The 22,062-nt window shown below is 43.7% G+C and overlaps 1 protein-coding gene across 3 annotated transcripts in view; it reads left to right on the plus strand.

Annotated features, from left to right (window-relative positions):
* Positions 1 to 533: 533 nt before the first annotated feature.
* Positions 534 to 22,062, plus strand: part of XKR4 (XK related 4) — a 436,657-nt gene continuing 415,128 nt past the window's right edge. For all 3 annotated transcript variants that reach the window (XM_023248669.2, XR_002739629.2, XR_002739630.2), the window contains exon 1: positions 534 to 1,591. In XM_023248669.2, the coding sequence (XP_023104437.1) occupies positions 771 to 1,591 (821 nt within the window). In that variant the 5' untranslated portion in view covers positions 534 to 770. The remainder of the gene's footprint in view (positions 1,592 to 22,062) is intronic.

A 22,062-nucleotide genomic window follows, 5' to 3' on the forward strand; every position in this document is an offset into this window, starting at 1 on the left:
GCCCGCCCCTGCCCGCTCTTCCTCGACCTCCGCGAGGGCTGGACGCCGAGACCCCTCCTCTCGGCGCCCTCCTGCCCCTCCCCCTGTGTCGTTCAAATCCACCCAGCGTTCCCCCGAAATCCTGTGAGCTGGGGGCCCTCGACCGTCCCTCGTCGACCTCTCGGCCGCTGCCCCCGGCCCCCGGGACCGGCCGGCCGCCCACCCCCACCGCAGCCGCGAGTCTCGGGCCCGGCCCCTCCTCCGGGGCCCTCCTCCTCCCTCGCCCCTCCCGAGCCGGGGTGGGAGCGGCGGCAGCTGGAAGAGAAGGGATGAGGTCATCCTCTCCCTCGGAGTCAGCTGGTGGAGGAGAGGAAGCGGGAGGAGGGAGCGCGCGCGAGGGGAGGAGAGGAATGTGCAGGTCCGAGGAGCGCCGCGGCGGCCGCTGCTGCTCCTGCTGCTGGCGGCGGCGGCGGCTCGGGCGGCAGCCGCGGGGCCGGGACGGCGAGGAGCGCGGGCGGCTGGCAGGGGCGCGCGCGGGGCGCCGCGAGCAGCTTGGCTCCGCGCAGGCAGCCAGGCGGCGCTCCTGCCGGCCCCAGGCGCGCCGCTAGCCCGGCCCAGCGCCCAGCCCGGCGGGCGGCGGGCGGCGGCGGGCGAGCCGGCGCAGGAGCAGGAGGAGGGGGAGCCGCGCCGCCAGGGAGGGAAGCCGGGGCGAGGCGAGGAGGTGGCGGGAGGAGGAGACAGCGGGGAAAGGTGTCAGATAAAGGAGGGCTCTCCTCCGGTTTGGAGGCATCATGGCCGCTAAGTCAGACGGGAGGCTGAAAATGAAGAAGAGCAGCGACGTGGCGTTCACCCCGCTGCAGAACTCGGACCACTCGGGCTCGGTGCAGGGATTGGCTCCGGGCTTGCCGTCGGGGTCGGGAGCCGAGGACGAGGAGGCGGCCGGGGGCGGCTGCTGCCCGGACGGCGGCGGCTGCTCGCGCTGCTGCTGCTGCTGTGCCGGGAGCGGCGGCTCGGGCGGCGGCTCCGGGGGCTTGGGCGGCCCGGGCGGCGGCGTTGGCGGCCCGGGCGGCAGCGGGGCGGGCTCGGCGGCGCTGTGCCTGCGCCTGGGCAGGGAGCAGCGGCGCTACTCGCTGTGGGACTGCCTCTGGATCCTGGCCGCCGTGGCCGTGTACTTCGCGGACGTGGGCACGGACATCTGGCTCGCCGTGGACTACTACTTGCGCGGCCAGCGCTGGTGGTTCGGGCTCACGCTCTTCTTCGTGGTGCTCGGCTCGCTCTCGGTGCAAGTGTTCAGCTTCCGCTGGTTCGTGCACGATTTCAGCACCGAGGACAGCGCCACGACCGCAGCCGCCTCCAGCTGCCCGCAGCCTGGAGCCGATTGCAAGACTGTGGCCAGCAGTGGGTCTGCAGCCGCGGAAGGCGAGGCTCGTCCTTCCACGCCGCAAAGGCAAGCGTCCAACGCCAGCAAGAGCAACATCGCCGCCGCCAACAGCGGCAGCAACAGTAGCGGGGCCACCCGGGCCAGCGGCAAACACAGGTCTGCGTCCTGCTCCTTCTGCATCTGGCTCCTGCAGTCACTGATCCACATCTTGCAGCTCGGGCAGATCTGGAGGTACCGTATCAGGGGTGGGGACGGGGGAGAACTGCCGTTGCTAACCACATAACATCCTCACTGCTTTGCTTTTGCACGAAAATCCTTTAGGGTTGCTGTGGTAGTAACCCTAGTCACACTCTTTCAGTTTGGGTTTTTTTTTTTTTCTTTTTCTTTTTCTTATACCGGGTTTTGCATTTTTAAGATTTGTGATCACAACCTAAGGTGGGAGGGAAGTGAGAAGCAAGAGACAGGCAGCAAAGTGGTTTTGATCAACCCATCCCTCCCCTCTGTGTCCCCACGCTGCTTCACCAGCTTCTCTCTGTTTATATGCTACCCCCTCCCCATTTTTAGTGATACTGTTTCAGTGGCCGGGAGAGGATTCCTGTCACATCTTCTAAAAATCCTTTTCTATTATGTTGAATTTGCGGGGTATATTGCCATTTGGATGGCTTCTTTTGTTCCCTGTTGCTAATTCTAGTTATATGGGAATTCTTACTGCTCAGAAGTACCCACATTGGAATGCTCACTGGTAGGAGAAGTACTGTGCTCCAAGTAAAAAGCTTAGTGGGCAGACGGCTTGTCCTTTCTTGGAGAATACTGACACCTATATCTATAATCTATATTTATATCTATCTCCAACCATGAGTAGGTTCACTTTTATGATGTCTTTTCTGCTTAGCTTGCAATAACCCCACATTCTGATTTCTCACATAACTAACAAACCTTAGAAAAGGGGTGGTGCGTCTTGTAAACTTTAATCGGACTTGGCATCTTCATTGGTCGCTCTGCTACTTGTCATCTGATGTACCAAGTCTTTTTACACAGATATCACTTCCACTTAGACACTGGAATACAAAGCTAAACTCTCTGGGCAGAGGGAGCCGTCATTTGAGCGGTCACTGCCTAGATTTAGGAATATCATGAAACAGAGTGCTCAGAAGTATGCAGTGTAAGTAAAATGAGGAAACTTCCTAGTAAGTGCACCAATGTGGGGCTTACGTGCTGGTATGCCAGTGTCCTTTTCCGTTTCATTTGTAGTTATCTTTGTGATAAAGGCTTTATAAATCATTAAGTGTGCCGAGGACATGTTTCCCATGTGGAAACAACTCAGAGGATTTGTCGAATGGGACGAAAAACTTGTTTTCTTTGCGGCGAACGATAGTGTTTTCGTGGAGAAGAGCAAGGGTGGTTATTTTGCAACCTTTCCTGGGACTGTCGTTGCTTTGTGAAGCAGGATGAACATTGCCATAGACGGCAAACTTTCAAATTGCGAAACTTTTTTTTTTTTCCCAAACGGATACTTTCTGGAAAAGTGGTATATGAGAGGCAGTCAGACCCGTCGGTGTTGGAAAGCTCCATAGTTTGGACTCAAAGGACTTTGAAATGTCAGTTAAATGTGATAGCTGTATGTTCCATGAATGACCATTATGAAGCCTTATATGCAGCCATTATTATATGAAGCCATTCAGATTTGATGAAGAACTCAAATGTCCACATTGATCGCTGAAATTGTTTAGTGGTGAGGTGCCTATGATTAGTAGTTTCCATCTGATAATGTGGAAAATGAAGCTTACAAGCTTACCATTCCATTTGGTGACTTTTGCAAACTTTGTGCCGGATTTGGAAATCACTTACTTTTCGATCACCTTTGAAATGTCTAGATGTATGTAAATAATGCAGCCACTTCTCTTATTAGCTGAAGAACTGCCCATGCTTCCTCCAGATTGATAGTTTATGAAAAATATATTCTCAAATTCTGTGACCTGAAAAATAATTTTCATTATCATTATGTTTACTAGACTGTCGAAACCAAACATTTTCCCGGTTGAAAATTGACATTTAGTTATCTCAGGAGATAAAATGCAGAAAGTGAGAAATAATTAGGAAAAGAAAAGGGCCCACATACATCTCAGTGAGACCACAGCCACTGGGTCAACTGGCCATACAGAAAAGCTGATCTAGGAGGCGGAGGGAAAGAAGGGTAAGGTCAAATGCACAAGGAAAGTCACAGGCTGTCTGAAAAATGCAGTGACCCACCCAACTCTTAGAGAAACTGTGGTGACACAAGACTCCTTTTGTTAAGTATTTCTACAGGGTTTTGAGGTTTTTTCTGTTACTGCATGGTTCCCTGGGAGGAAGTATTGTTGAAAATATTTTCAGATATTTGCCCACATTTTCAGAATATTGTGTTTAACATGTAAGTCTGAATGAGCTAATCCACCTGTTCTTGGATTCTAGTTACGACATTCGGGGGGCAGTGGGGTAACTTGATGGAAGTATGGTCTAAGACTCAACCTCGTTTTCTCCTTATAAAGTATGTTTAAACAAACTTTAGCCTAATGTAGGAAACTGGAAAGGGATCGGAAAATTCATGGAGTTTAACACTCAGATGCATTCTAAATTGTTTCAGCTTCTCCGAGTGTAGAGTATTGGAGTGCAACTTTGGGCAGTAGGTCCATCTTTGATAATAAGCTGGTGAAAGGCAGTTCATCACAGATTGTTGTATTAGATCATTATCTTAGACCATTAGGATTCTTTAAATTAGGAACACCCCTCTGCTTCTTCTAGCTTTTCTTTTCAATGCATTATGCACAAATGTTGCAGAAACACCGAGGTACTGAATGGTTCAAAGCTCAGGGGCCATCATTCATGTTTTAACATGCTACTTTCTGAGATCAATAAAATAGATTTTAGCTAGGTTGGTAACTGTCCCTTGTATTTCCATGAAATTTTAGTTATTTTAGGTAAGGGCAAGGTTCTAAAAGCTTTCTGTAGATACAGTCCTTTGAAATAACATCAAAGTGTTTGCTTGTTCAGAAATAGCTATCTGAAACATTTTGGGCAAGATTTGAATGTATTTGTACATTTATTACAAATGCAACTGCTGAAAGCAATGATACATATTCATTTTAATTAAAGTTTACTAATGGGAAATTAATGGCGGCTTTTAAAGTCACAAGAGTTGATTCTGAGAAAGAGCCATTTGAAATAATGAAGTGAGCTTTTGCTACCATGTGAAAAGAGCAATCACGACTTTCAAGGAAATGTGTGTGCAAATGAACAAGTATTTTTTTTCTTGTTCATTTCATACGAGTCCAGAAGTTACTAAGAGTGCAGTCTAGCCAGTGGGAATCACAAATGCCCAGCTGGAACAGTTTTTAAGTCTTCACACCCATAATCAATTGTATCTGGATGCCTTCTTCCTTCAGAATTTATGACTTCCTCTCAAAATTCTAACTCGGTTTTTCCCGTGTATGCGTGTATATACTTTTTTGGTTGTCTTCTAGCAAGCAGGCATATTGCATACAATAAGTGAGTAGATGGTAGAACGGGGAGTGTTTTTAGTCTTTGACTATTTGGTTTTTGTTTCCGAATGTCTATCATGAGAGTCATGTGGTGACGACCTCGTGAAAGAACATTTCTATCTTCTCATGCTTGCTATTCCACAAGGTATGACATGTGTTCCATATTCAAATAAATTGGAAAAGGGCAATTGGAAAAGGGCAGCTTAAATGGAATTAAACAGATCTCTCTACAGCAGGACTTCTCAGAGCCTTTAATAAGCTGATATGCAAAAAAAAAAAAAAAATAAGCTAATGTGTAGTTACCGATAACTTTGCAAAGGTTACTTATTAAACACTCTTGTGGCACACAGGGAACTTTGAGCAATGCTGTTCTAAGTCGTTCTTAAATCTGGCCAACCATGAATAATAATAATTTCATATAGCACTTGAAAAATTTACAAATGTTTTTATATTCTTTATCTCAACTACGCTTTACAAGAACCTAAGAGAAAAATCATTAGTATCTCTATAATATGAGAAAAGTGGCTCAGAGAATTACCCAGCTATTATGTGACATAGCTAGGAGTCAAAGCCTGGCCCACCATACCCAAAGTCTGTGCTCTTTCTGGATCAGTTCGATGCCATCTTGGATAATAATGACAACATTGTGTAACAATGACACTTGACCTTCACTAAGGATGGCAAAGTGGGAGAGGGAGCTGCGGTTTAGACGGGGTAAGAGATGTGTCCAATAACACACCAGTAGTCAACCCGCCAAATAGGGCCTGGAGCTCAGCTTGTCTGACTCTAAGTCCAGTGCTCCTCATGCTGAGCTTGCCGTATTAAATCCCAGTTGGGTAGCAGGGTCTTGCAGTGGCATTAATGATTAAATGGCGCGATGCAGGTGAATGTGTGGAAAGTGCCTTGCAAATGATAAAAGAGGTTCTAGCAATCAAGAATGGGCAGGGAAATAGCATACAGGTTACACCTCCGACCACTGAAAAAGTACTTTATCGATTTGGAGTTAGTTCTGAATTCTGATATAGGTCAGGCAAGATTGATGCCCTTTCCTCAGTTCATTGAATGCTTACTTTTCTGTATATTTGTGTTTCCCTCTACTGCATATTAATTAACTTATTCATTCTGCATATAGTGAGGACTTACTCGATGCAAGGCACTGTTCTAGTTACTAATTACCCCCAAATGAATAAAATACACATCATCTTTAAAGGATTCCATTGTCTGGCGAGGAAGGCAGAAAAACAAACAAACAATTTCAATACAAGGAAACAAGTACTAGGAAAGAAACAGGAACCTCAAACCATCTTAGTGATTCAGATGAGACTCCGGAGGAGGGGATGTTTGAGCAAAGGTTTGAATGAGGAGAAAATCTGCTGTCTGAATAAAGCGGGGCAATGGCTGCAGAGCCTTGGCTATGACTTTGTGTAAAGGCATGGGGTAGGGGTGGGGCGGGGAAGAGAGAACAAGGCAGGTAGAGTGTGTCCTTTGAATAGAGAGTGAATGAGCCATAGTAGCTAGAGAGGAGGAAGGAGAATTCCTTGGGCAGACAGTGAAGGGGATTTAGATTTTATTCTGAAAGCATGGAGGAATCCTGGATTATAAGAGCCAGGGAGGGGAGGGATTGTTACAAAAGCGTTAAAACATTGTTTTAGCCGAAGGAATGGCGCGTAGTTCAGTTTCAGAGGAAAGGTCATCAGTTCCTTTCGGATTCAGTCATGTCTTTTTCATTTGTTAAAATTCGTTGATTTTAAAAGGATCAAGTTTGGATGTAATTGGAGTGCCTAAATAGGCTCAACAAGTTGGGGAGTGCTTTTTCAGAAAAACAGACCGGTTGAAATTGTTCCTGGATTTATGCCAAAGTAAACTCTTTTTAAAAAAATTTTTTTTAATGTTTATTAAGTTTTGAGAGAGAGAGAGTGGGAGCAGGGGAGAGGCAGAGAGAGAGAGAGGGAGACACAGAATCCAAAGCAGGCTCCTGGCTCCGAGCTGTCAGCACAGAGCCCAATGCGGGGCTTGAACTCACAAACCGTGAGATCATGACCAGAGCCGAAGTCCACCACTTAACTGACTGAGCCACCCAGGCGCCCCTATGCTAAAGTAAACTCTTGGCAAAAGTTTATTTCTGGCTACCTTTGGAAGAGATTTTCCTTAGGATACGGTGGTCTTTGTGTTATTCAAATTTACGTTTCCTTGTCCTTGGAAACTTGTTCTTTCTGTTTTTGTAACACTTTTTCAATTTTCTGAGGGCTTTGATCCTCAGAGTAGTCTCTGAGGTAGCCCTTTCATTTTGCAAATGCGGAAATTGAGACAGAGTATGTTAAGTGTGTTTTCTGTCCAGGTCATATAGTTCTGCACTGATTCTAGGTTAGAATTCGGTACCGATGTGGGAGGGGAAAAAAGGCCACATGAGAAAATTGTTGATGAGATTGAGGGTCCTTAGGTAGAAGAGAAGGCTGAGAAGTTAAGAGCTCCCTGGTAAGTACTGAAGGGTTGTAATGAGGGCCAGGCACGGACTTGGGTGTGGGCCCTCTGGGGTAAGATGGACAGATTTTGAGTCAATGTAAGGAAGCAGTTTTTAGCTAGTCAAAGGCATCCAGAGATCAAGTGTGATTCCTTATCAGCAGCGAGTTCCCCAACATTGGAGTGTCTAAGCATCACTTAGAAAACTGGACGCAGAGTTGTAGCAGAAAAAACTTTTAAGTATCATGCAGAGGGTTGAACTAAAAGATCATCCTCCAGCCCTGAGATTTCATGAGAGTTTCCATCATTAATTACATGCTGCTCCAAACATAGTAGACTGATCTTTGCTTTCTCGTGGATGGAAGAAGCAGGAGTTTGCTTGGAACACTGCAGTTATGTTACTTTGAGATCTGTTCATTGGTTTATGGACCCGCTATCTTCCCTAGAGCACCACAAGTCTCTGTAACATCCTTGAGTGCTGGCCTTGCTATTTAAATCTCTGAGTTACCCAACAGATATAAATCCACACACAACCAGACAGTCCTCTGTGCATTTACTGTGGCTTCTCTATGTGTTGGAATAATTTATGCATAAATCTATGTGATAGATATACTTATTTCAGTATCTTTGCAATAACTAGTGCAAAAATTGTATTTTTTTTTCCCACTCAGTTGAACCATATACTGTTTACTTATAAGGGTGAAAACGGATTTTATGGTTATTACATTCTGATGGAATTTGCCGACTTCCTGCATAGCGTAGTTAAAAGTATCTATACAAATGGATGCTATCATTTTTGAACAGTACCCACAACTCCTTGGCTCAGTAGCTTTGGGGGTCTTTGCTCAGTCACTTGCAAAAAATTCTTTAATGTTTGCGTATCCAAGTACACATCTGGCTGTTAAACGTGTTCTATACTTTACAGCTTGAGCGAAATCATTTACCTGTGATATTAAATAACACCAACCACTGGGTAACCGGTACAGAATGATTCCCCTTTGTATGAACTCACTGGCTAATCCAATTAGCACATTGCTTGACTTGCTATAGAATTTGAATGACACCCTAACTAGGCCCATGGAAGCAAGATCAGGAATTAGAATTAGAAGTTTTAGTCTTAGGTGTTATCAGACACAAGGTGCAGTGTGGTACCAGTCATGAGAAAGTGCTTGTCAGGTGTAATCTTATAAAATAGTCGTAATGTGTTGAAGGATGTCAGGGAAGAACAAATTCTGTTGAATGGCGTTGCACAATTCTGACCACCACCGAGTGACTTCCTTCCGGCTATATGCCGGTGTCGTTGGTAATTGGTGGCATGGCCGGTCAGGAAGGAAGACCACGGGCCCGTCCTTGGGAAGTTACTCCAATGGTTGTGGAGGTTCCATGCTCAGTGAATATTTACTGACCTGTGAATGAAGCCCAGGCATTATTCTTTCTTCTCTATGAGAAGGGGGCTGTTTGCTTCTTGAGTTTCTAAGGGTGCAGCGAATTAGAAGGGGTGTTGTTATCTAGAAACGATATCCCTCCTTGCCCCAGCTCTTTTTTTTTTTTTTTTCAGATCGCCAGCATTAAGGAAGTGGGGATAAATTCCATAAAGTGCTAGTTCTGCTCAGAGAAAGATGCATCCAGAAGCCCAGCTTGACATTTCTGTGCTTGCTGATGGAAAAGGCAGCCCGGGAAAGCTTTGGGATAAAACTTTTTCACTTTCTTCTTCCCTACACCTGACTGCCTGGGGGTATATTTATGTATGGAATGATTTTGCTCTTTCTGGTGCTTCTATTTGTCTATGCAAAGAAGGTTTGTAGCTTCTGCTATTACTCGTGCCACTCCTCTGTCTGCCATACTTCTTACCGCCGTAAACCAGTAATTTCACGTCTAGTATATCCACAGAACTAATATAGATTACCGGTTGCCAAGGAAACTAAAGAAGGGTTCAAGTGGAAATAAATCAGTCCAGAGGTGTTCTAGAGGCAGTGATCTGAAGGACAGCATTACTTCCTTTCCAACCCTAAGACGATGGGTCCCAGTAGAATATCGGTGACGGATCTTCTTTCCAGAGGCAGCTCCTTTGGGGGCAGTGGACTAGGTGAGGAGTCAGAAGAGATGAACTGGCTGCTTCATAGCCCAGACCCCAGGCAGGTCACCTCAGTGCTCTGGGCTACGTGTGTCAGCATGATGGCAGAGTGCATCTCCCTGGGTCCCCGCAAAGTTTAAATCTTCATTTGGTTTCCTCTTCCCGAGCCTTAATTTTCTATCTATATGATGTGATCGGTCAAAAGATAATATTCAAGGTTCCTTTCCAGGTCCAAAATTCTGGTCTTGCTTTTACTTTAAATTCTTCCTGTTTACCCAGTCCCCAGAGTAGCAGCACCACAAAGTCTGTATGTGTTCTTCCAAGGACATCATCGTTAATAGCGTTTCTCTGGTTACCTACAAGGGACTTTCCAGAGTTGACGATATTAGTGTCTAACATCTAGGAACTGGTATGATCCATACACGTAGACAGAATCTTAAGCGTGTTCATGTAATGTAACTTACTTTGTGTCATTTCTGAATTTTACTTGCAATCAAATAACACCATATTCATAAAAACCCATATCTAAGTATTTGACGCTGATGTGGGAAGTGTTCCCATATCACTAAATCTAAGGTATCTATCATAGAGACCTGGGAAGCCAAAATTACCGTTTCCATTTCATGTAGTGAGGTAGGCACAGTTGGGGTGCTATGATTAGCAAATAAAAACAATGCTTCACTGGCTTATAAAGAGCTATAAGTTATGTCAACGAGAAGGCTGTTGTCAGAGCTAGGTGGGCTTTTAAATTAAAAGCCTGTCCTGGGTTACACTGTCCCTGATTTAATATGGTAGAAATTGAATTTAAACTCTAAACAAAGACACTATATCCAGGCCTGTCCTCATTAAAGAATAGGGGTCTGTCACTCAGAGAGCAATGCATTAACCTTTCTTGGATAGGAATTGCCTGGATCTCTAGGTTGTTAGCTCTATGTCATGAAGCTGAACAATTTTCAACCCCACGACAACATTTCAGATATTTAATTTTTTTTAAAAAAAATTTAAGCATCTATTTTAAAATGATCCGAAGTGTGTCAAACTATTTTTTCTTCTTCATGATTCATAAGTAGGCTGTTTGAATCAGTTCTACTTCTTTTGTTTAATTTATGCACATGCCCTGTTTTCCTGCCAGGGGAATCCTTTTATATAAACAGAGCAGTGGGCAGTGTGTGGGGCGGGTGAGGATTAGTCAAACAGAAAATCATGCATATATAGAAAAAATAGGATCTACAGTGAATACGGGTCTAAAAAGACTTGGGATGACTTTGATTTGGCTTCTTACCAAGTACACTCGGACAAAGTCACCTTTCTGAACCACCAGTCTGAGAGATTTCATCCATATAAAGAGCAGTAGGACTTCGGATGACAGTCGTGAATAAAGATATGGGGATTCTTTACAGTTCAGGTCTTTTTTCAGTAACAGAGAGCCGATAATCAAAACAACGGTAGCCCCTGTAGCTGTAACAGTAACAAAGTGATCCTCCATTATTTCTACCGTTGGTTTATGGCCCGGCCCCTGGATCGATGAAATGGTAACGCTGAAGAAATAAATGATTCTTTAGCAAAGCAGGGGAAAGGATTTGTAGGGGTTTCTTTATTTTGGTACCTTTTCAGCTCATTAATTAATTTCCTGCTTTACAAAAGTAAAATTAATACCAATTATTTTTGTAAATGTAGGTCAGTTTCAGAAGACTCTCCAAAGAGAGTTACAGCACTTGGATCCATTATTCTACTCTAAATTAGGAAGTACATCCCATAGGGTTTCATATTTCCAGGGGACATATTACTATTAAGAGTAGCAGTCACAGATATATCCTATAGGATTTTTCTTGATTTGGTGATGGTTGGGTTGGAAAGATTGAGTTCTACACAGCAGCAGGTAATGTAACACTATTCTAATGAAAGCATAAATATTATCTGTGTTCATATTTCTGAAAAGTAGTCAATAGTTATTAGTTACTTAAGGGCATACTATCTACCTACTTTATTTTTTTAATGTTTATTTATTTATTTTGAGAGAGAGAAAGAGGGGGAGAGGCAGAGAGAGAGAGAGAGAGAGAGAGAGAGAGAATCCCAGGCAGGCTCCATGCTGTCAGCACAGAGCCTGATGCGAGGCTCGAACCCATGAACTGCAAGATCATGACCTGTGCCAAAATCAGGAGTGGGACACTTAACCGACTGAGCCACACAGATGCCTCTCTATCTACTTTAAAATAAGGCTGGAATCAAATGAGTAAGAGGGAGGAGACCTGAAGTTTCTGTCAAGGAAGCATGACCAAATACCCTGGACTCTATCATTGAGATCCACTCTCTCATCTGCTCATAGGAGATGAGGGTATTGTAGATCAGGCATGCATTTATGAGCCCTGAGAGAAATTTGGCCACGAGAGAAATGAACACAAATGGAAAATTTTGTTCCAAAATCAGAGGCTGAAATTTCGATCCCTGGTAGTGTGAGTGGGAAAATCGTACTGACAACCATTTTAAAACTCATCACAGCAAAGCTTAAAGCAACACTTCACTAGGCAGACCAGACAAGATCCATTAGAGGAGTTTGTTCTAGGAACAAAGGGGCAAAACTCCAGTTGTGAAAATAGTCAGGTTTAGGTTAACTGGATATTGAGGGCACCAGTGGGGTCTGTAGTCTGAAGGTGTTTGACCCGAGAGTCCTGGCTTAAAACACAAATCAGAAGTAGGTATGAAATCAGTGGCCAAGGCACATCACCACTCATAGTAACATAAGAGAAACCTGGGAATCCAAGTGAGGTGCAGAAACAAACTTGTTAATAGTAAAGGTAGGTGAGAATCTGAAATCAAGGGCATCACAAAGGCAAACTATATAACTGCTTCAAAAAACTAAAGGGAAATTTGCTTCATTTATGTTCTCATTATACAATTTCTGCCTGGTCAGATGTTGAGAGTAAGGGTACAGACTGGACGTCTAGTTCTTTTTTTTTTTTTTTTTAATGTTTATTTATTTGTTTTGAGAGAGGGGTGGGGAGAGGCAGAGAGAGAGGGAGGAGAGAGAGAATCCCAAGCCGGCTCCGTGCTGACATGGGGCTTGACCTCAAGAACTTGGGCTCCCATGAGATCATGACCTGAGCTGAAATCAAGAGTCTGATGCTTAACTGACTGAGCCACCCAGGCATCCCATGGAGGTCTAGTTCTGATGGCAATGAGGGGAGGTCGCAGAGCTGGGACGACAAGTTCTCACTCAACTGCTATTGATATGTGCAAATTCATTAGCAGTCTATCAACTAAATCACGACTTGGTCACTGTAATCAGTTGCTGAGAATAGAACGATAAAAAATAAGTGGCCACAGTGATAGCCTTTCGATCGTGGATTCCACAAACATCTGTTTGAAATCATCGTAAGGAAGACATTTTAAAAAAGAAGATGCTCTCCTAGGGAAGGAAGCAAGTCATGTTCATAGCACCAAATCTGTCTGTGATGTTGTGCTAAGAGTGGAGCTATCACCTTACAATACAAGGTAGGATCTGCAGCCAGTGCAGCCACATCACTTGGAAGTGTGTCGGCAATGCAGAATCTCAGGCTCACCTAGACCCACCTAGTGAATCACGACCCATAGTTGAACAGGATCCCCCGGGGATTAGTATGCACATTGAAGTTTGAGAAGCAGATAGGGGAGGAATCCCCTTCAACTGAAGTGGTGAAGGAAGATTAATCTGTGCTGGATATCAACGGAAAATATGGTCGATCCAGATGTGTTAACAGGCTTTCTCGCCAAAGTCAGCTCACCCACTAGGAAAGCAAGGGCTGGTACTTGGAAATGGTAACAGTGGGATCTCCTTATAGGCAATACTATAAACAAAGATGTGAAATCTCCCATTGGCAAAGAAAGTGAAAGGTTTTAATAAAATCTTTATGAAAAATCCATTACTTTATAGTTTTGTTGTTCACAACCAAACTCTAGGAAATTAAGTCAGCACATTGGCCACCCATCTCTCACAGTTCTGTAAGTACTCATGCCCTTGGGATGGAATGGACAAGGCGTGGTGAGAGGGGGAAATAGGTAGACACTAAGGAAGGCAGTGCCATCCGAGTAAGCAGACAGAGGGGAGGGATGCAGGGTGGCTGTTCCTGCCAAGGTGTGATGATTGCTGTCTGTGCTCAGACAGGTGGAGCTGAGCTGTTTGTGCTATTCCTTCCTGTTCCGAAGTTTCTGAAAAAGCAGCAGCCCCGAGGGTGAGCAAAGGACATCACCCTCCCTGGCTGTCCGGACAGTGGGGAGGGAGTTCAGGTTGTGGGCATCTCTCACCCCCAGCTTTTAGTCTGATAGACCAAGGAGCCTCTGCCTCTGCAAAGGGAAGGAAGAGCGAAGGGAGGAAGAGAAGAAAATGGAACTAGGCCTCCAGGCCCGCAAGGCTAGGCCCTGGCCAGGAGTTAGCAGGATATTTTTATAAAATAATACGAGAGATGTCTGATGGCCAATCTGCTTCGTGCAGTTCAGTCCCTCCTAGTGACCCCAAGACCGACAAGGCCAGCGAGATCATGGGAGGATTTCATGCTTTGCTGTTTGTCATCCTAAGTGAGAAATAGGACATTCGACTTGAGGACAAAATACGTCCGTGTCTGTATTGTAGAATGAAAAGAGAACGAGAACTGCGCCTTATCAAATGCATGGTTGTGCAAAGGTATTGCCAGTTGCCTTAGTTCATACCACACACAATAGAGAAAGGAGGACCTTCCCAGAAATGCTTCTCTTCAGAGTAGTAGTTTTCTAATTTCCCTTTCGTACAACAGCTGGTGTTGCTATGCTGTCGCTTATGTTGCTAGGGCTCCTTCCCCCATCTATGTGCTAGAATGTGATTGTTTCCATCAGTGTTCTTTAAGGGTTTCCATGGAGAGTGACTAAGTTAATTTTTCTAGGTTTGCGCCATCAGTAGGTGTGGTCACCTGCCAGGCTCGAGACCTGCATAGCTTTTCAATATGGTGGCCCTGAGCTGCACGTCGCACGTTGAGCATGTGAAATGTGTGTTGCAAGGGCCAAATTCCCTGGGGACTTTGAGGACTTGGTGGGGGGGGGGGGGCAAAAAAGGGGATCTCACTAATAATTTTCATATTGATTACGTGTTGAGCCGATAACATTTTGGATATATTGGGTTCAATAAAATATGTTGTTTAAATTAATTTCACCTGTTGCTTTTTATACTTTATAAATGTGACCACCAGAAAACTAAAAGTACGTGTGTGGCTCGCATGATATTTCTGTTGGGCAGGGCTACTCTAGGTAATGTCAGGACTCAATTGTTGAGAAGTGGGAAGAGGAAAATCCTAAGTGAAATGGCTCAAAATACTAAGAATTTACTAGAAGTTACCATAGAAAGGGCAGTGAGTTGTGTCACCGCAGAAGCGGGCTGACTTAATGGATTTTGCAAATAAGATTACCTGCTGGTAAAAACTTGACTCTTTGGGAGATAAAACCCCTAATGTGAATAAAGCCCATTGTCTTCCCTGCTTCCTGCTTTGCTTAAGGCCTAGTGACATGCTGTGCTTATTTGGTGGTTTAATAAATAGTATTTGATCATGACAATAAGGACTAAATCTTTGTTAAGTGCTGTTCCAGCTTACAAAGCACATTTACTCATATTAAATCATCCAGTCTTCTCGCCAGCCTCTCAAGGTAGGTGTTACCCTTGTTCTCATTTGAGGATGAACTCACTGAGGTTCAGGGAGGCAGCAGACTTGCCCAAGTGCACGCAGCTGCTAAATAGCAAGTATCAGCAGTCGAGAATCATGACTTTGGCTTCCCTATCTTGTACTTTTGCCGCTACGTCTTACTACTCTTCGTGGGGCATATCAGCTCCTTTCATAGACCTGACTGAATATACACGTGGGAAACAATATTCATGCTTTATTGACCTGGGCTAGGTTTCTGATAAACTACTCCCGAGATTGATATTTCACACCAAACTTCAAACACAGAGACCGTGGATCAATTTTATCCATAATATGTCACTTTGATTTGATAACCTCCTAGTAAAATACATATTCTTTCCATTGGGAAATGCATGACACTAAAGAATACTAAGTAGGCTCCAGCCCCGTGTGAATAGTATGTAATTAACCTGTATTTATATCCTCATTTTGCACGCAGTCATGCTTTGCATATACTAGAATTCTCCTCCACATATGTTCACGAATTATGAATTCAGCTACAAGTATGCAAGGCAGAACCTCTCTGTCAGTCACATCACTTTCTCTGAGACCAGCAAGATTTACGCCTATGTGACACAACTTCAAATTCAAGTCCTAAACCTTGTCTCAGAGGACCAACTCTATACAAGTCTAGCATGTGCAAGTGCTAGAAAATTCATTCTCAAGTGCACACAATTCAAAATTTTCAGAATCAGACCCAACTAGCTTTTATAAAGTCGTTTCCAAATGTTTATTTCCAAAAAAAAAAAAAAAATTCCCCTCTGCCTATTTAAAAAATGCACCCCCCTTCCCCCCTCCCCCACCAAGTAGATACAATTTGCTTTGGAAGGGCTTGCCAACTTCCATCTGTTTTTTCAATAGTTTTTTTTTGGGGGGGGGTGGTGAGGGTAGGCATTCAATGAAAAATATGCACTATGGTTTTTCTTTTTAGTTCAGTGGTATCTCTACAAAACGTAGTTTTTCCAGAGAGACCGAGTGATTTCCAAATGTGTTTTTGAGGCTCATGACATTCAATGGGTTCTGATCTACTGGATTTTTTATCCCAAGTATTAAGTTCTAAGAATCATGTATATCTATAGCATGGTTATTTTTCTCATGATTTGCTTCTATGTGTGCCCCTGATCATGTGATTATATAGCTTAGGACATGCTGGAAAGTGCAGAAATAGTTTAATGAAACCAAGATGGTCTGGAGTAAAAATGCTTTCGTTCATTTAATATATGTTTGTGAAATATTCACTGAGTGCAGGCTCTGGGCGCACCAAGAGTCGCGAAAGGCACTCCCTGACGAAAGGGAGTTACCTGCCCTGCAAGGGTTATATTTGTTTATACCTCGAAGGGTGATACGTCATCAACAATGGCGGGAGGAGAAATGTTTAGGGATTGAAGACAGAGGATTTCTTTCCCGGAAGCTTTCACGTGGGAGTAACCTTTGAGTAAGACCTCAGAGGATTCCAAGCAGAAAGAAAAGAAGGGACAAAGGTGGTTCATGATGGGTTGTGTAAAGGACTGACATGGAAGGTGTCAGGGAAAGAATATCAACAGATGAATTTCGAGTTTAGGACCAAACTGACCAGGACTGTGGTGCTTCCCTGGGGAATCTGGACTTGATTCCGTCAGTAAGTGTCAGCTCAGGGAGCAAGTTCAAGGCTGTATTTCCAAATGGTTGTCTTTTGTAAAATAGTATAAATATGGGGACTATCGGAGAAGGAAGTCTCCACTCTTCAGAGGCAGGGAAAAGATATGAATGAGGGTAGACTTGAAATATATTTGGAACTTGCAAATATTCTATAATGAGGAAATGCACGGAAAGCACTTAAGTAGACTTGGACGGTTCTCACTGAGGATTCTGATAGTACTGGTAAGAACTCTATTTAATGAGCTATTGGAAAAGGCATAAACATAAACAGAGTTGGAAGCGTGTTAAATAAAGATGCTCTGTAAATGCGGACTGGGCAATTAAAAAAGATTTACCAGAGGAAAGCTAAATACAGTATAGGGGATAATTAATGGGCCTTTGACAACTCAGTAATAAGTACCCTGAACTTTTAAAATAGCGCATTAACATGTGTGCGTGTTGGAAGGAGGGTTGGCTTTTACAGTCAACGCCAGCTAGCTGGGAAGTTCCCCCACAGAAGTTAATTAGGGATTCCCAGTGAAGGAGCCTGCTGGTTAACCTCCTGAGCCAAGGGTGACCCCACTGCTATTCATTCATGGGTTTTTCACTGAGCCTAAGAGGGCTTTGGTTATAAATTCCCTTCCTTTTCCTCAGTTCCCTAGGCCTAGATGCTATTTTAGCTTTTAGTAGGATTTACCTTTCTTAGTTTAGGAAATGAGCTTCGCTTTGTAGGTGGGAGAACTCCGACCTGGAAAGACCTCTATAGGTGAGCATTGCCTGAGTGGACCGGGCCATTCACCATTAGGACATCGTGAACCTTTGGTACTTGGCTCAGTAAAGATTACTCAGAGGAAGGTGCTTTTGAGACGCAACCAACTTCTTTTATTTCTTTGTATCTTCATTTAACAAATTTAAGCAATTTTTTTTTTAAATTTTAATTGTTTAGTTAGTAGATTTTTTTCAAGCAGTTTTAGGTTTACAGAAAAATTAGATGGGAAGTACAGAGTTCTCAGATGCTTCTCACCTCCAGTTTTCCTGACATTGACATTGGATATTACTATGGTACATTTTTCTTTTTCTTTTTTTTTTTTAGTGTTTCTTTTTGAGAGAGTGAGAGACAGAGCCTGAGTGGGGGAGGGGCAGAGAGAGAGGGAGACACAGAATTTAAAGCAGGCTCCAGGCTCTGAGCTGTCAGCACAGAGCCCGAGGCGGGGCTGGAACTCACAAACTGCGAGATCATGACCTGAGCCGAAGTCAGACGCTCAACCTACTGAGCCACCCAGGTGCCCCATACTATGGTACATTTGATATAATTTGTGGACCAATGCTACTACATTATCATTAGTGAAAGTCCATACTTTACATTAGAGTTTACTCTTTATCTAGTAAATTCTACGGATTTTGGCAAATGTATAATGATAGCTATCTGCCATTACAGTATGTTACAAAATAGTTTCACTGCCCTGAAAATCCCCTGTGGTCCGCCTCTTCATCCCTGCCTACACCCAACCCCTGGCAACCACTGATCTTTTTTCTTTATCCTTAGTTTTGTCTTTTCCAGAATGTCATGTATTTGAAATCATGCAATATGTAGCCTTTTCAGACTGGCTTCTTTCACTTACAGTATGCATTTAGGGTTCCTCCCTATGTTTCTATGGCCTGATGGCTCATTTCTTTTCAATACTGAGTAATAATTGTGCTACGGATTCACCACAATTATTCATTCACTTACTAAAGGCCATCTCAGTTGCTTCCAAGGTTTGACAGTTATGAATAAAGCTGCTACAAACATTTGTGTGCAGGTTTAGTGTAGATATGTTTGCAACTCATTTGGATAAATACCAAGGAGGACAATTTCTGGGTGTTATGGAAAGAGTATGTTTAATTTTATAAGAAACTGCCAAACTGTTTTCTAAGTGGTTGTATCACTTTACATTCCCACACTTAACAACTTTTGAGTACCTACCAGGTGCCCAAATCCCCTCAGCTGAGAAACAAAGTCAGTGAACCAGGACACAAAATGTTATTCTATTTTTTTTAACGTTTATTTATTTTTGAGACAGAGAGAGACAGAGCATGAACGGGGGAGGGTCAGAGAGAGAGGGAGACACAGAATCTGAAACAGGCTCCAGGCTCTGAGCCGTCAGCACAGAGCCCGACGCGGGGCTCGAACTCACGGACTGCGAGATCATGACCTGAGCCGAAGTAGGACGCTTAACCGACTGAGCCACCCAGGCACCCCACAAAATGTTATTCTAGATGGAGTGAAGGTTCCATGCACTTGTCCAGGTGACAGATCAACTAAAATTTTGGAGTGGTTTCCTGATTAAGATCTATGCTGTCTAGACCTTTATAGATTAAGATCTATACACACTACATAATAATTCTTAAATGAGAAATGGATAAAATAATAGAAAATTTGTTACAGTAAAATACTACAATTAATCCAAGGATGCACTTAAGTAGTTTTATAAAATTAGTCTGCTCTATATCTAGATGCTGAGTTTGGTTTCATATGGATGAAAAAAAAACTACTGGAACAATATTTGTCTTTAAAAAATTTTTTTAACGTTTATTTTTGAGAGAGAGAGAGAGAGAGAGAGCAGGGGAGGGGCAGAGAGAGAGGAAGACACAGAATCCAAAGCAGGCTCCAGGCTCTGAGCTGTCAGCACAGAGCCCAAAGCAGGGCCCCAACTCAGGAACCGTGAGATCCTGACCTGAGCTGAAATCATAAGCTTAACCTACAGAGCCACCCAGGCACCCCTATACTAGTCTTTTTTTAAATGTACCTTTGGGATTAGTGATTTTCATGAATTTATAAGCTTGCTCAATAATTATTTCTTGAAAACAGAAAAAAAAATGCACAGCTTGTGTGCATACACACACACACACACACACACACACACACACACACACACACACAGAAACACCCCTTCTGAAATACTTTGGAGTCCTGCCAGAGACTTGAACAATTACCCTGGGGTAGTAGCATCCTGATTTACTTACTCCTGCTCAGTTTGGCTTTTGCCTCCAATGGACTTGAATGAAAATTGTATACAAATCAGTGGTGAAAAATTGATTTCTCTACCTTTTAAAAGGCCTTGTCAAAATATTTATTTGAACTGTGATACTGTTAACTAAGATTGAGCGGAATTATTTTTGTAATTTTTCTTTATTTTTATTTTTGTACTCTTTTAAAGTTTACTTGTTTATTTTGAGAGAGAGGGAGAGTGTGAGCAGGGGAGAGGCAGAGAGGGAGAGAGAGGGAATCCCAAGCAGGCTCCACACTGTCAGCGCAGAACTCAATATGGGGCTCGAACCCACAAACTGAGATCATGACCTGAGTCTAAATCAAGAGTCTGGAGGCTTAACTGACTGAGTCACTCACCCCTATTTTTGTAATTCTTAAAAGCAGATAATGAATTGAAATTTTTGTTCTCATCGGTTCATCAGTTCAACTAAAGCAACAAAGAAGATGAATGTGTTAATTTTAGCCTAAATTATATAATCAGATATTTTTCTTTATTCCTTTGTCTAATATATACTTTATAAAAATACCTGGATGTCAGTATCAAATGTCTTTGCATTATGTATAAACGTTCATTTCAGTACAGGTTCCCAAATTTGTCTCCATATCTCCACCTTTCTGGGTTTTAAAATTGTATACAAACATTTGAGAAACAGAACATTTTACATGCTATGTAAAGACAGTTGTAGTAAGACTGGCTGAGGACACCAAAACTTTACTAAGTTCATCAAACAGCATCAGTCATTCTCTCTGTTGAGACCTCTTAGCTTGGAAAAGCATTGAGATGTTTGCTTCTCTGTCCTGAGCATAAATGCATGTCTGTTGTTTAAAATGGGATAATTAGTGAACGGGCAGGGTGTGCCCCCTTCCCCTACCCCCCGCCTGGTTTTTTTTTTTTTTTGTAATTAACAGAGAAATGCTGAAGAATCACTTTTTCCTGTGCTTGAAAGGAAGAACAAAGTTTAATCCGATACAGATATGAAGGCTCTGAAATCTACCAAATTAAAAATAAGGATAAGATACAAAAACAATAGAAAAAGGAATGTGGTTCACCCGAACTCGACTCTAAATTCCCTGACTTGCAGGAAAGTGCTGTCTCCCTTTCCTTCTGTGTAAGAAATAATTAAACCTGCAGTCCTCTGAGGCTTTTCCTGTGGTCACCTGAGGGCCTCCTGGAGAAGGGAGAGGAAGAGGAACTGTCAGGACTGCAGAGGACTGGAAAGGCAGGGTGTGGGGCAGGCGTGTGTAAAAACCCCTGGTATTTACATACTGGCTCCATTTAGGGGATCTCCCTGGATGTTAGTTTGCAAGCTTCTGGAGCTTCCCAGATGAAATTCACCATTGGCCCCTGGAAAATGGAGGGCAGGGAGGAATGGGAAAGAAAGAGGCAGACCCCACTGGTAGGTGGCCGTTTTCATAAGCAAAGGGAACTGACATATGCAAGGCTTGTCTTGGGCCGTAGCAAAATAAGTGGGTCTCTGCACCCGCCGCGGAAGAGGCCTTCGCTGGGTTCAGTTAAGTACACACTGTGAAGGCATTCCAAACACCACACCGTTATCTCAAGGCTGTGTCCTTGGAACAGCCTCTGGGAGCCGGAAAGGCAAGCAGAACCCATGTTCCCAGGAGAGGGGTCGGGTGGGGTGAGGGGTCTCCAGAGCCCCGGTTGGGCTCACGGGTCAATGGGTCAATCAGTGGTCATGTCTTTTCCATGACCTTCCCCAACACTTGTGTATTTCAGAAGGTAGTGATTCAGATTGCTTGGTTTTATCAGCCTCAGTTAGCTTCGTTTGTAAGTTCTGCCCTTTCTGGAATGTGCACTTTGCGGGAGCAGAAACTGATGTGTTCTCTGCAGCGTCCCCAGTATATAATATGGGTGTCGGGCACATTGTCATTTAATACATATTTGTTGATTAGATGCATACAATGGAAGTCAGCAAATTATTAGAGGATTTTATTTTCATTCCAGTGAAAGGTATAGTCCTTATTTTTCTATGTTCTGTTTTACTTGTGAATGTAATCCGTGGATTAAAAAAGCATTTGATGCCCAAGGTACCCCTTTTAGCATGCCTGACGCCCTCCCTATTGAATTTGGCAGCTGACATCAGGCTTGTGGACGGACGGACGGACGGACAGGATTTCTGCAGTCAGGGCTGACTTTGACCCCAGAGGGTCGGCACCAGAACACGAGAGCCTACCAGTCTGCAAAGACACTGTGGAGTTAGGTTTGCCTGTAGGTTCCCTTTGGGAACATCTAGGAATGACTGCCCATGGAGAAAACTGTGCTGTCTCCCACTGCAGACCCAGGATGAGCCTGGCCCTTTAAG

The sequence above is a fragment of the Felis catus genome, chromosome F2 (genome assembly GCF_018350175.1).
Source record: "Felis catus isolate Fca126 chromosome F2, F.catus_Fca126_mat1.0, whole genome shotgun sequence".
In the NCBI taxonomy this organism is placed as follows: domain Eukaryota; kingdom Metazoa; phylum Chordata; class Mammalia; order Carnivora; family Felidae; genus Felis; species Felis catus.